The sequence below is a fragment of the Salvelinus fontinalis genome, chromosome 30 (assembly GCF_029448725.1).
Source record: "Salvelinus fontinalis isolate EN_2023a chromosome 30, ASM2944872v1, whole genome shotgun sequence".
NCBI lineage: Eukaryota > Metazoa > Chordata > Actinopteri > Salmoniformes > Salmonidae > Salvelinus > Salvelinus fontinalis.
In genome coordinates this window covers 18,038,187-18,054,081 of record NC_074694.1, presented here as the reverse complement: position 1 = coordinate 18,054,081, position 15,895 = coordinate 18,038,187, and the positions used below count along the sequence as shown (strand labels likewise).

General features: G+C 42.1%; 1 protein-coding gene across 1 annotated transcript in view; it reads left to right on the top strand.

Moving 5' to 3' along the window:
• The window catches only part of wdr27 (WD repeat domain 27), a 192,912-nt gene that overhangs the window by 96,428 nt on the left and 80,589 nt on the right, over nucleotides 1-15,895 (top strand). Inside the window, exon 22 of the mRNA XM_055889929.1 lies at nucleotides 6,963-7,060. Within this exon, the coding sequence (XP_055745904.1) occupies nucleotides 6,963-7,060 (98 nt within the window). The remainder of the gene's footprint in view (nucleotides 1-6,962; nucleotides 7,061-15,895) is intronic.

The window sequence follows — 15,895 nt, the reverse complement described above, 5'->3', positions numbered from 1 at the left end:
TGAAGGGCGGGTTTAGTGACATGAAATATTGTATGGATGAAGGGCGGGTTTAGTGGCATGAAATATTGTGTGGATGAAGGGCGGGTTCAGTGACATGAAATATTGTATGGATGAAGGGCAGGTTTAGTGGCATGAAATATTGTATGGATGAAGTTCGGGTGGGTTTAGTGACATGAAATATTGTATGGATGAAGGGCGGGTTTAGTGACATGAAATATTGTGTGGATGAAGGGCGGGTTTAGTGACATGAAATATTGTATGGATGAAGTGCGGGTGGGTTTAGTGACATGAAATATTGTGTGGATGAAGGGCGGGTTTAGTGGCATGAAATATTGTGTGGATGAAGGGCGGGTTTAGTGGCATGAAATATTGTGTTGATGAACGGCGGGTTTAGTGGCATAAAATATTGTATGGATGAAGGGCGGGTGGGTTTAGTGACATGAAATATTGTATGGATGAAGGGCGGGTGGGTTTAGTGACATTAAATATTGTATGGATGAAGGGCAGGTTGAATAAAGAGAAGATAATACATAAAAAAATCCATGAATGCATCATTCTTGTGCAATTTATATCTATAGGCTACATTGAGGTTTTTATTTCATTATGTTAATGCTATATCGCATTAATGTGTGAGCCTAAGCTTTAGGGCCTAACTGTACGTGGGCCAAATAGCCTACACTCCAATCACCAAATACTTTTGGGAACAGGCAGAAAATGTTAACGCTGATCCACGGAGGCAAAAAGAACAATGTCAGAGTTTAATTCAGGAAGAGAAAAGCTGTGAAATGGGACAGTTGAAAAAACAGTGAAGGGAGGTCCAGAAAAGTCATGTTTGAGAAAGATTTGGTCAAGTGTTAAAGAGGAGGATAGCAGTGCCGGTTGTGATGATTATGAGGGGCTGTACAAATTCCACAGTCACAAGACGGGGACTTCAAATAGGCCTATAGCACGTCAAGGGAACTGTAGCCAACTGTTCAGTTGGGTTACATGGGAACTGTAGTCTACTGTTCAGTTGGGTTACATGGGAACTGTAGTCTACTGTTCAGTTGGGTTACATGGGAACTGTAGTCTACTGTTCAGTTGGGTTACATGGGAACTGTAGTCTACTGTTCAGTTGGGTTACATGGGAACTGTAGTCTATTGTTCAGTTAGGTTACATGGGAACTGAAATCTGGACACTGACTGTCGGTCTATAACCTCTCACAAAGCAGTAAAATGATACACCAACATTTTGACTCAGGAACAGGAGTGGAGAAATATGATTTATTTCTTTCAGCATCTTGAGAAAATGCAAATGAAAAGTTAGATACCGTCTGTAGAGGTGCTGTCTTTATCATCATCATTGAAGCTGATCGTATTTCAACCACAAAATATGCACCCAAGCTGCACTGAAATCTGATCAGAAACACGTTGGGTCGTTTTCACAGCTTTCTATTTCTTTACAACCAGTCAAACTGATGTCATTTGGACATTTTCACAGAAAATCGTTCCTGTTTTTTTTGTTATTGCATTTTCTTCCCGGTTCCTAAATGTCTTTGCTCAGCAAAAAAGGCAGAGATGACAGAGAGAACTTTACCGATGTGAACTAGGTTGATAATTATTTCTGTCGATTTATGACATTCTGGTGAGGAAGGATTAATTTAGTCTTGTAGGGCAACGTAATGACAGAAGAGGAGTTACATGTATCTAATTATAGACAAGTTGACTAACAAATAGCCAACAAAATGTTGGAAATTATAAGCAGAAACAAATCTAAATCAGGCAAAAACAATTCTGTACCCCCTGTAAAAAATTATTTCCGCTCTTTTCTATATTTGCGAGTTAGGGTCAGGTGAGGGCCTCAGATTTTCACTCATAGTCGGGCGGTTGTTGATGGGTTATTGGTAATTGCGGGCGGGCGGGCGAACAAAAAGCGGACACACACACACACACACACACAAAGCGTACATAACATAGATAACATCCCCCCTCTCCTCACCTAATCTCCTCCCCTTACTTTCTCCGACCTTATCCCTGGGATGGCTTGGGTTCTTGCAAAAAGCAAAGTTTTTTAATAAAGATGCATCAATATAAATAAAGCTGTTTTATAAGATGTGTTGCTTACCCCCCAAAAAAAGTATTGCAGAGTTCAACGTAGAGATTTGTGTGTGCACCATATCTCTGTATATTGACCGGACATGTGGCTCAGACATTGTGAACTGAAGCAGCTTCTCCAGCACTGCTTAAACTTTCCATCTTTTCCTTTCTCTCTGCAAAGATCACCTGGAAATCATCAGAGCCGAGGCACTTCTCGGAAACTACAACTTGAAATGCCCTCTCAGACTCACTTTCCCACATTCTTACTGGAAACCTAACCTAAACAAAACAAACCTCCTCTCCTTCATTATGTGCATCATCAAAGAATCTGGTGTAAAAGTCATAAATTGACCCCATGAATATCCCTAAAGGGCAAGATGATAAAAAGTCTGTTTGTTTTAGTGAGTGAAGAAACAGCCTCACTCCAAGGGTGTCTCCAAAATGACACCATATCCCCTATATAGTACACTACTCTTGATCAGCTCTGGTCAAAAGTAGTTCACTATATAGGGAATAGAGTACCATTTGGGGGACAGACAAAGTCTCTTATCCCATCTCGGTGGTTTGTGGTGGTGGGGGAAGATGAAAAGAATTACACATTTGTTTCCATTCCAGCATTCAGCATAGTAATGTAGCTACGGCTCTCAGCACCCTATTCAGGTGTTACCTCTACTCTGACTCTACTGTCTCCATCTGACTCTACTCTGTCTCCATCTGACTCTACTCTGTCTCCATCTGACTCTACTCTGTCTCCATCTGACTCTACTCTGTCTCCATCTGACTCTACTCTGTCTCCATCTGACTCTACTCTGTCTTCATCTGACTCTACTCTGTCTTCATCTGACTCTACTCTGTCTCCATCTGACTCTACTCTGCCTCCATCTGACTCTACTCTCTGTCTCCACCTGACTCTACTCTCTGTCTCCACCTGACTCTACTCTCTGTCGCCACCTGACTCTACTCTCTGTCGCCACCTGACTCTACTCTCTGTCTCCACCTGACTCTACTCTGTCTCCACCTGACTCTACTATGTCTCCACCTGACTACTCTGTCTCCACCTGACTCTACTCTGTCTCCACCTGACTCTACTCTGTCTCCACCTGACTCTACTATGTCTCCACCTGACTCTACTCTGTCTCCACCTGACTCTACTATGTCTCCACCTGACTCTACTATGTCTCCACCTGACTCTACTATGTCTCCACCTGACTCTACTATGTCTCCACCTGACTCTACTCTCTGTCTCCACCTGACTCTACTCTCTGTCTCCACCTGACTCTACTCTCTGTCTCCACCTGACTCTACTCTCTGTCTCCACCTGACTCTACTCTCTGTCTCCACCTGACTCTACTCTCTGTCTCCACCTGACTCTACTCTCTGTCTCCACCTGACTCTACTCTATGTCTCTCTCTGACTCTACTCTCTGTCTCTCTCTGACTCTTTAACATTCAGGGGTTACCTCTACTCTCTCTCTGACTCTAATCTGTCTCTCTCTGACTCTTTAACATTCAGGGGTTACCTCTACTCTCTCTCTGACTCTACTCTGTCTCCACCTGACTCTACTCAGTCTCCACCTGACTCTACTCTCAGTCTCCATCTGACTCTACTCTCTTTCTCCACCTGACTCTACTCTCTGTCTCTCTCTGACTCTTTAACATTCAGGGGTTACCTCTACTCTCTCTGACTCTAATCTGTCTCTCTCTGACTACTCTGTCTCTCTCTGACTACTCTGTCTCTCTCTGACTATTTAACATTCAGGGGTTACCTCTATTCTGTCTCTCTGACTCGTTAACATTCAGGGGTTACCTCTACTCTGTCTCTCTCTGACTCTCACATTCAGGGGTTACCTCTACTCTCTCTCTCTGACTCTAACATTCAGGGGTTACCTCTACTCTGTCTTTCTCTGACTCTACTCTGTCTCTCTCTGATTCTCTCATATTCAGGGGTTACCTCTATTCTCTCTCTCGGACTCTCTCACATTCAGGGGTTACCTTCACTCTGTCTCTCTCTGACTCTCTCACATTCAGGGGTTACCTCTTCTCTCTCTCTCTGACTCTCTCACATTCAGGGGTTACCTCCACTCTGTCTCTCTCTGACTCTCTCACATTCAGGGGTTACCTCCACTCTGTCTCTCTCTGACTCTCTCACATTCAGGGGTTACCTCTTCTCTCTCTCTCTCTGACTCTACTCTGTCTCTCTCTGACTCTTTAACATTCAGGGGTTACCTCTTCTCTCTCTCTCTCTGACTCTACTCTGTCTCTCTCTGACTCTTTAACATTCAGGGGTTACCTCTTCTCTCTCTCTCTGACTCTCTCACATTCAGGGGTTACCTCCACTCTGTCTCTCTCTGACTCTCACATTCAGGGGTTACCTCTTCTCTCTCTCTCGCTGACTCTCTCACATTCAGGGGTTACCTCCACTCTGTCTCTCTCTGACTCTCTCACATTCAGGGGTTACCTCTTCTCTCTCTCTCTCTGACTCTACTCTGTCTCTCTCTGACTCTTTAACATTCAGGGGTTACCTCTACTCTCTCTGACTCTCTCACATTCAGGGGTTACCTCCACTCTGTCTCTCTCTGACTCTCACATTCAGGGGTTACCTCTTCTCTCTCTCTCGCTGACTCTCTCACATTCAGGGGTTACCTCTTCTCTCTCTCTCTGACTCTCTCACATTCAGGGGTTACCTCCACTCTGTCTCTCTCTGACTCTCACATTCAGGGGTTACCTCTTCTCTCTCTCTCGCTGACTCTCTCACATTCAGGGGTTACCTCCACTCTGTCTCTCTCTGACTCTCTCACATTCAGGGGTTACCTCCACTCTGTCTCTCTCTGACTCTCTCACATTCAGGGGTTACCTCTTCTCTCTCTCTCTCTGACTCTACTCTGTCTCTCTCTGACTCTTTAACATTCAGGGGTTACCTCTACTCTCTCTGACTCTCTCACATTCAGGGGTTACCTCTACTCTCTCTCTCTCTGATTCTACTCTGTCTTTCTCTGACTCTACTCTGTCTCTCTCTGACTCTTTAACATTCAGGGGTTACTTCTACTCTCTCTCTCTCTGTCTCTACTCTGTCTCTTTCTGACTCTTTCACATTCAGGGGTTACCTCTACTCTGTCTCTATCTGACTCTCTCACATTCAGGGGTTATCTACTGTCTCGGACTCTCTCACAGTCAGGGTTTATCTCTACTGTCTCTCTCTGACTCTCCCACATTCAGGGGTTATCTCTACTGTCTTTCTGACTCTCTCACATTCAGGGGTTATCTCTACTGTCTCTCTCTGACTCTCTCACATTCAGGGGTTATCTACTGTCTCGGACTCTTTCACATTCAGGGATTATCTCTACTGTCTCTGACTCTGTCACAGTCAGGGTTTATCTCTACTGTCTCTCTCTGACTCTCCCACATTCAGGGGTTATCTCTACTGTCTTTCTGACTCTCTCACATTCAGGGGTTATCTCTACTGTCTCTCTCTGACTCTCTCACATTCAGGGGTTATCTACTGTCTCTGACTCTCCCACATTCAGGGGTTATCTCTACTGTCACTCTCTGACTCTCTCACATTCAGGGGTTACCTCTACTCTGCCTCTCTGATTCTCTCACATTCAGGGGTTATCTCTACTGTCTCGGACTCTCTCACAGTCAGGGTTTATCTCTACTGTCTCTCTCTGACTCTCCCACATTCAGGGGTTATCTCTACTGTCTTTCTGACTCTCTCACATTCAGGGGTTATCTCTACTGTCTCTCTCTGACTCTCTCACATTCAGGGGTTATCTACTGTCTCTGACTCTCCCACATTCAGGGGTTATCTCTACTGTCACTCTCTGACTCTCTCACATTCAGGGGTTACCTCTACTCTGCCTCTCTGATTCTCTCACATTCAGGGGTTATCTCTACTGTCTCGGACTCTCTCACAGTCAGTGTTTATCTCTACTGTCTCTCTCTGGCTCTCTCACAGTCAGTGTTTATCTCTACTGTCTCTCTCTGACTCTCTCACAGTCAGTGTTTATCTCTACTGTCTCTCTCTGACTCTCACAGTCAGTGTTTATCTCTACTGTCTCTCTCTGACTCTCCCACATTAAGGGGTTATCTCTACTGTCTTTCTGACTCTCTCACATTCAGAGATTATCTCTACTGTCTCTCTGACTCTCTCACATTCAGGGGTTATCTACTGTCTCGGACTCTTTCACATTCAGGGATTATCTCTACTGTCTCTGACTCTGTCACAGTCAGGGTTTATCTCTACTGTCTCTCTCTGACTCTCTCACATTCAGAGGTTATCTCAATGGCCTCTCTTGGACTCTCTCACATTCAGGGGTTATCTACTGTCTCGGACTCTCACATGCAGGGATTATCTCTACTCTGCCTCTCTCTGCCTCTCTCACATTCAGGGGTGGTAAATTACCCAGCGATAATTCTGTGCAGTCTTATGTATATGAATATGAATAATATATGTATTATAGAACTGTTTTTCGAGATGGACACACCGAGGCAAAACATTTTGCATTCTGTGTTCTTCGGACACGTTTGGGTAGTACCTCGCTGGTTCACCCTGTTTAAAACATGTTCTTTCTTCTTAACTTGACATAGAATTCTTTTATATTAATCACATTCAATTTAACATTAAAGATGAAATCTGCAGTAGGGGGAAACAGCAGCACTGACTGCCCCATCACCACTGTTATTGTTTTTCTTGCCGAGCAGGGAAAGCGTCGCGCAGCATGTAAAAAAAAAGTGCAATCTATATTGTGCTCTTCTATCGTGCGTGCAATGTTGGGGGAAAAACAGTGTTTGTTGTTTGCAGAAGCTTCTTTGTTGTTCTTTAACAGACGTGTCACCATTAAGGATTCCAGCCTTAATATCTTATTTATTTATTTGTTTATCCTCTAGGGCTCTATGTTCAGTAGCCAGACTCCAGACTCCTACAACCTCTTCCTGACCAGCGCAGTGACTGACGGAGTTAAGCTGTGGGACCTGAGGACACTCAGGTTGGTTGGTCAAACTCTACTGGTTCTTACTCTGGCACTCTGTTCATAACCACTGTTACCCTATTCTCCTCTACTGAGACTCACTGTTACCCTATTCTCCTCTACTGAGACTCACTGTTACCCTATTCTCCTCTACTGAGACTCACTGTTACCCTATTCTCCTCTACTGAGACTCACTGTTACCCTATTCTCCTCTACTGAGACTCACTGTTACCCTATTCTCCTCTACTGAGACTCACTGTTACCCTATTCTCCTCTACTGAGACTCACTGTTACCCTATTCTCCTCTACTGAGACTCACTGTTACCCTATTCTCCTCTACTGAGACTCACTGTTAGCCTATTCTCCTCTACTGAGACTGACTGTTACCCTATTCTCCTCTACTGAGACTCACTGTTACCCTATTCTCCTCTACTGAGTCTCACTGTTACCCTATTCTCCTCTACTGAGACTCACTGTTACCCTATTCTCCTCTACTGAGTCTCACTGTTACCCTATTCTCCTCTACTGAGACTCACTGTTACCCTATTCTCCTCTACTGAGACTCACTGTTACCCTATTCTCCTCTACTGAGACTCACTGTTACCCTATTCTCCTCTACTGAGACTCACTGTTACCCTATTCTCCTCTACTGAGTCTCACTGTTACCCTATTCTCCTCTACTGAGACTCACTGTTACCCTATTCTCCTCTACTGAGACTCACTGTTACCCTATTCTCCTCTACTGAGACTCACTGTTACCCTATTCTCCTCTACTGAGTCTCACTGTTACCCTATTATCCTCTACTGAGACTCACTGTGGCAGCATTCACTCTCTACCACTGCTGACTCTCATCCTCAACTGACTCACCCTCAACTGACGCTCACTCTGGCACTCTGTACCATGATTGCTCTATTTCTTATGCAGTTGGAATCGCTAATCCTTTTCACTCACACACACTTGATTTTTCACATTTTTGAGACTTTGATTACTGATTAACTGCACATTGACAGACCAAGAACTTCAAACCAACTGCCATCCGGAACCATTCAAAATCTGCGGGCTATATAAAATAAGTACTTTTAAATATTTGATAGCTAAAGCAGGAATTGACTCCACATGTGGTTTAAAAGCATTTTATTTCTTTCCATTTCCTCTTGCTACAGGGAACCTGAAACATGTCCTCCACTGAGAGCTGGTGAGACTTTTCACACTTTCAGAGAGAAAGAGAGAGATATTTGGCAGCTTTTTTCCTCCCTGCTCTTGCAAAAAAATAAAATATATATATATATTTTTCCACCTCATGCAGTTTCAGTGTGGTGGTAGAAGCTTTGGGGGATAGTTGCAAAGGCACAAGTTGCTTTTGGCTAAATTGATAAGAGCGTGGCACTATCAATGCCAAGATTGTGGTTTCAATTCCTGCAGGCATCACATACAAAAAAATTACAATATGTACTGTAAGTCTATTTGGAGAAAAGTGTTATATAGTTGCTAAACTCAATTCTGAACTAAGTGCTGTGTAGTTGTTAAACCCAGGTCTGAGAAGTGCTGTGTAGTTGTTAAACACAGGTCTGAGAAGTGCTGTGTAGTTGTTAAACACAGGTCTGAGATAAGTGCTGTGTAGTTGTTAAACACAGGTCTGAGAAGTGCTGTGTAGTTGTTAAACACAGGTCTGAGATAAGTGCTGTGTAGTTGTTAAACACAGGTCTGAACTAAGTGCTGTGTAGTTGTTAAACCCAGGTCTGAGCAACCGTAAAATCTGAGCTCTTCTCCACTGATGGTACAGTGCTTACCAGCACTCCATTGTCTTTGCCCCATGATGTAACCAATCTGGTCCGCGTTTGTTTTAGCTGTCTTGCCAACTCCTATGGTCATTGTCAACAAGACAGCACAAACAGATCTGGGACCGGTCTATATTTGAACTACAGGACATCTGAAAACAATCAGTATCCCAAATAGTTTGTCTTATGCATTGTTAAGGATGAGCCTTAAAGTATTAGCACTAATTCAACGTAAATCATGACAAAGCTTTTGGCTGAGTGCCAGCTGGCCTAGGTGTTAGTAATGTACTTTAGAGCAGGTGTACTCCTCTTGCTGACCCTCGCATATTCAAAGTATTGCTCGATTTCATAAAAAATTCTATGACAGGAGTATTTTAACAAAAATATCATACAAAAATGTTTAGCTGCCCCTTTATGGTTACCTTGGTAACATGGCCACTCGAGTCATCAAGTGTGCCTGTGAGAATATCACTAGCGGAGGCCAACGATGTCTCTTTTTGCTAGCAGTGGGAGCAAACTCAAACAACGAAAAGCAACCTAGCTTGTGAACAAAACAATGTAAATAGCTAAGAAACACAAGGACAAAGTCTCACTTTAGTAGACTTTCGATTAAATTAGACCAACTTTTATGCCTGTGCTCATTGCTTATAAAAACAAATATTGCAAGACTCATAGCCCCCAGACAGGCAGTGTTGCTGCGCGAGGTGGGATAGCTATAACATTAGGATTCAGATTTCTTTGTGCATTACCAGATAAGAAACAAAATGGCAGAAATACTTGTGAAAACAGCTACTGGAGTATTTATTTTGCTATAAATCACAACTCGCACTTGTTCCCATACTTGACTATCTTTATTAAATGCTCACACTTTAGAGCCAGGAGTGTTACCACGCGCCAATGTGGCTGGTGAATTAGACATTCTTTCCCACCAATGCCAAAATTGATCCGAGTTTGGCAGGTGGCGGGTGTTAATTTTAAGCCCTGTTAACGATTACATGCATACTCATAACATGATGCAGGCACCGCTATGCTTGAAAATATGGAGAGTGGTACTCAGTAATGTGTTGCATTGGATTTCACCCAGACATAACAGTTTGTATTTAGGACAAAAAAATGTATTGCCTTGCCACAATATTTGCAGTATTACTTTAGTTCCTTGTAGCAAACAGGATGCATGTTTTGGAATATTTTTATTCTGTACAGGGTTCCTTTTCACTCTGCCCACAATCTCTGCAGCACTCCACCAATACGGCCTTTATGGTAGAATGTCCAGACGGAAGCCAGTGGAGTAACTACAATGTTGTTTTCTCCTATCACAGCCATTAAACTCTGTGACTGTTTTAAAATCATCATTGGCATCATGGTGATAGCGGTTTCCTTCCTCTCCGGCAACTGAGTTAGGAAAGACACCTGTGTCTTTGTAGGGACTAGGTGAATGGATACACCATCCAAAGTGTAATTAATAACTACTCCATGCTCAAAGGGATATTCAATATCTGCTTTATTTATTTTTTACCCATCTACCAATAGGTGCCATTCTTTGCGAGGCATTAGAAAACCTCCCTGGTCTTTGTGGTTGAATCTGTGTTTGAATTTCACTGCTCGACTGAGGGACCTTAAAGATCATTTTAAGTGTGGAGTACAGAGATGAAGTACTCATTAAAGAATCATGTTAAACACTATTGCACACCGAGTGGGTCCTTGCAACTTATTTTGTGACTTGTTAAGCACATTTTTACTCCTGACCTTATTTAGGCTTGCCATAACAAAGGGGTTGAATGTATTTACTCGACATTTCAGCTTTTCATTTTTAATTAACTTGTAAAAATGTCCCAAAAATGTATTCCACTTTGCCAATGACAAAAAAAATCTATATTTGATCAGAACAATTTGGAAAAAGTCAAGGTGTGTGAATACTTTCTGAAGGCACTATAAATGCTTTTTTTGTGCATTTGAGTATTTTCAGAATAGTATTCAGACCCCTTGACTTTTTCCACATTTCGATATGTTACAGCCTTATTCAAAAATGTATTAAATACATAATGTTCCTCATCAATCTACACACAATACCCATAATGATAAAGCGAAAACAGGTTTTTAGAAATGTTTGCAAATGTATTAAAAATAGAAAATAGAATATTACATAAATATTCAGACACTTTGCTATGAGACTTGAAATTGAGGTCAGGTGCATCCTGTTTCCATTGATCATCCTTGAGATGTTTCTACAACTTGATTGGAGTCCACCTGTGGTAAATTCAATTGATTGGACATTATTTGGAAAGGCACACAGCTGCCTATATAAGGTCCCACAGTTGACAGTAAATGTCAGAGCAAAAATCAAGATTCTCTGGTCTGATGAAACCAAGATTGAACTCTTTGGCCTGAATGCCAAGCGTCACATCTGGAGGATACCTGGCACCATCCCTATGGTGAAGCGTGGTGGCAGCATCATGGGAATTCTTTTCAGCTGTAGTTACTGGGAGACTAGTCACGGTCGAGGGAAAGATGAACGGAGCAAAGTACAGAGAGATCCTTGATGAAAACCTGCTCCAGAGCGCTCAGGACCTCAGACTGGGGCAAAGGTACACATTCCAACAGGACAACAACCCTAAGCACACAGCCAAGACAATGCAGGAGTGACTTCGGGATAAGTCTCTCAATGTCCTTGAGTTGCCCAGCCAGAGCCCGGACTTGTACCTGATCGAACATCTCTGGAGAGACCTGAAAATAGCTGTGCAGCGAAGCTCCCCATCCAACCTGACAGAGCTTGAGAGGATCCGCAGAGAAGAATGGGAGAAACTCCCCAAATACAGGTGTGCCAAGCTTGTAGCGCCATACCCAAGAAGACTCGAGGCTATAATCGCTGCCAAATGTACTTCAACAAAGTACTGAGTAAAGGGTCTGTTTAATTACGTAAATGTGATATTTCAGTTCGTTTTTACATTTTTTGGGTTAAAAATGTTACGTTTGTTTTTGCTTTGTCATTATGGGGTATTGTGTGTAGATTGAGGGGGAAAAAACAGTTTAATCAATTTTAGAATAAGACTGTAATGTAACAAAATGTGGAAAATGTCAAGGGGTCTGAGTACTTTCTGAATGCACTGTCTGAGTATTTGAATGGTAATTTGTAAAAAGAAAATAGTTTACCAAATTGTATTTGAAAGTAAAATATGTTTTTTAAATACTATTTTGGGATAACTGAGTTCAGTACATGGGAGTTTATTTGCGTCAGTGTTTTTGAGTATTTTGAGATACTTTAGAAGTGTATTTCCAAATATATTCCAATAAAAACTACTTGTTTTTTCAAATAAAGGTTATCTGAATAGTTGTTTTGAAATGTATTGAAAAGTAATTCTACCCAGTACAGCCAGAGGAGGATAGGCCTCCCCTAGGATTCTGGTTCCTCTCAAGGTTTCTTCCTTCTAGGGAGTTGTTCCTTGCCACTTTGCCCCTGCTTGCTATTTGGGATCTTGGCCGGGTTACTATAAAGCACTTTGTGATTGATAAATTGCTTCTCTCAATGAGGATTCCATTCTCTCTTATGAAAGGACTTTCATTCTTCAACACTAAATCCTTCTCAGCAGGATCTGAATGTTCACAATAACATTTGTAGAACACCCTACGTTTGGGATATAGGTCCCATTTCTGTCTATTCAAATACACATACATTATAATTTAATTAAATGTCTAAAATTTCAAATGTGAGCATTCCAAATAAGTTGTGACCTGTCGTGGTCTAGCTGTTTAAGCCGCTACCTCTGGAGCACATGTACTATGTACCGCTGCCAGCATGGGTTCAAATTTGACCCACTGATTTTTCAGCACTCTCTCGCCTACCTTTCTCCTCTGTCTCTCTCTACCCAATAAACATACAAAATATATTTTTTTAAATGTATAATTCCAAAGTTGATTAGTATGGTATCTCCTTGACAAATTAATTTGAACTACATTTTGTACATTTTGTTTTCCACCCTGTCCCACCCTGTTGATAGATATCCACAACCTGCATGTATGCAGGTTATTGAGGGGTAGGTCTAGGCTAGAGTCATTGACTTTGAGTAAGCCTATCCTATGTGGCTATCAATGCCAATTGATGTCGAACTCCACTTTGCTTTGGAATTTGAACACATCCTGTGTCTCATTCTTTTGTGTCTGTGCTGAGTGAGACTGCTTACATGCCATGTCTTCCATCCAGCCCTGGGTTCAAACACTATTTGAAATATTTTTAAAATATCCTTACCGTTTGATTTTGTCTGCCTGGAGTGCCAGGTTATGTGGGGTTTGGACTTTTGGGACTATTCTATTGGTTCCATTGCACCAGGTAAGCTCAATCAAAATGATTTCAAATAGTTTTTTGAACCCAGTTCTGGTCCTATCCAAGGGCCAGACAGTGTCTGTCAAAGCCTGATTCCGTTTAGATAAATATTTGTGCCCCGTTTCCAGGTCATGTTCTGGTCAGGGTCTTGTTCTACGGCCTGTCATATAGTGGCCCAATCCTGTCTCTGTGTGTGTGTGTGTGTGATTGTCTCTTAGAGGAAACCACATGGTGGATGTGATATTGAAATATGTGTGAGGGCTTCATTCATCTCTCTTGTCATTTCCTTCGGTCTCAATCCTTGACGATATCATTGCTCAATTTAAGAATCTGCACTGCGTCTCAGCAAAGCCAAACATAGTTTACATTTACTTGGTAGAAGTGGTTGGACAAGTTAAGGATAACTTGACCTTTTTCTTTTGTGGTGTGGCCTTGATGCGACATTATAGAGGCTACACACCCTTGCACCCTACTCATCATGATCATTGTTCAGCGACAAAGACAAATCTTTGTCTCCCTCCACTCCATTTCACTTGTCTTCTTCTTCTTCCTGAAGATACGTATCAGGTTTGGGTTTGTTCTTCAAAAGTCTGGTTCCTGTCAAGATGTCTTCCTGTACTCACAACCTATCACCTGACAGACGGTTTCTTGAAACAGGTCAGGATATTTTATTTATTTACCTCTGCCCCTAAGCCTAGGGTTAAAGGTCAATGTAGAAGCCTCCAAGGAATATCTCATATTGATGATGTCAGACTATTTAATCATGCAGGTGCACGCACACATGTGACAGGCAGCTGGTCATAACATTGGCCTGTGTCAGTTCATTAGTTATTAGTGGATATTTCCCTGAGCACTCTAATATTGTATTTATAACCAAACTGAGTTATTTTCCATTGTCTCAGGGACTGTCCCAAATAACACCCTATTCCAGATAGTGCACTACTTTTGACCAGGGCCCATATGGATCTGGCCAAAAGTAGTGCACTATATAGGAGATAGGAAGCCATTTGGGTCATATTCATTGCCTTGCTATGACCATGTGTTGACATCACGTACCTGAAAGGATTTGGTACCAAAACCCAAAGAGCTCGGAAAAGCTTAAATTTTTTTCCAAGCTTCATTAAAAAATAAAGTGACATCATCTCAGTGAAAAGAAAGAGAAAAGTGAAAATGAAACATTTTGGCCATCAGTCATATACCTTTTCAGACAGATGGAAGTATATTTGCTTGCGTTGTGTCCCAAATGGTGCAAAACTGCCTATAGTGCATTACTTCTGACCAGATCCTTATTGCCCCCTTCGGCCCTGGTCAACAGTAGTGTACTGCCCTTTCAGAAAAATCACCTAATTTCACAACTCACATGAGTTGGAACACTTCACATGTGATCACATGTAGTTTCAAGTAATCAAGTGTTGCTTTACATGTCACCTGATACCACATTAACTTTACATAAAATGGCGTGATTATATGAAAATGTGTTTTGTGTTCACATATGAAATCCATGTTTTTTTTTCACAAGGGTGAATAGAGGAAAGGGTGCCAATTGGGACGAAGCCTTGGTCTATTTGCTAAGGATTTGTTCTATATAGACATTGGCCTCATTACAAGTGACCTGTAATGTCCCAACCTCATCCAACTCTTTAAACTGCTCCCTAATGGGTCACAAACCTGAAGTGAGTATTGTGGCTCAATAGAGGAGGGTGTGTGTGTGTGTGTGTGTGTGTGTGTGTGTGTGTGTGTGTGTGTGTGTGTGTGTCACTGGCGTAGCATTATTTGAGCTTAACATTTACATTTACGGGTATTTCACAAGTGGAAAATATATACACAACCGTTCAAAAGTTTGGGGTCACTTAGAAATGTCCTTGTTTTTGAAAGAAAAGCACATGTTGTCCATTAAAATAACATCAAATTGATCAGAAACACAATGTAGACATTGTTAATGTTGTAAATGAGTATTGTAGCTGGAAACGGCTGTTTTTAATGGAATATCTACATAGGTGTACAGAGGTCCATTATCAGCAACCATCATTCCTGTGTTCCAATGGCACGTTGTGTTAGCACAGCTGAAAACTGTTGTGCTAATTAAAGAAGCAACAAAACTGACCTTTAGACTAGTTGAGTATCTGGAGCATCAGCATTTGTGGGTTTGATTACAGGCTCAAAATGGCCAGAAACAAAGGACTTTCTTTTGAAACTCGTCAGTCTATTCTTGTTCTGAGAAATTAAGGCTATTCTGTGCTAGAAATTGTCAAGAAACTGAAGATCTCGTTCAACGCTGTGTACTAATGAAAACCAGTCAGTACACATCAGCGCTACATATCTCCTTCGCACAGAGTTGATCAGGCTGTTTATTATGGCCTGTGGAATGCTGTCCCACTCCTCTTCAATGGCTGTGCGAAGTTGCTGGATAATGGAGGGAACTTGAAAACGCTGTCATACAGGTTGATCCAGAGCATCCCAAACATGCTCAATAGGTGACATGCCTGGTGAGTATGCAGGACATGGAGGAACTGGGACATTTTCCAACTTCCAGGAATTGTGTACAGATCCTAGCGAAATGGGGCCGTGCATTATCATGCTGAAACATGAAGTGATGGTGGCGGATGAATGACACGATAATGGGCCTCAAGATCTCGTCACGGTATCTCTGTGCATTCAAATTGCCATCGATAAAATGCAATTGTGTTTGTTGTCCGTAGCTTATGTCTACCTATACTATAACCCCACCGCCACCATGGGGGACTCTGTTCACAACG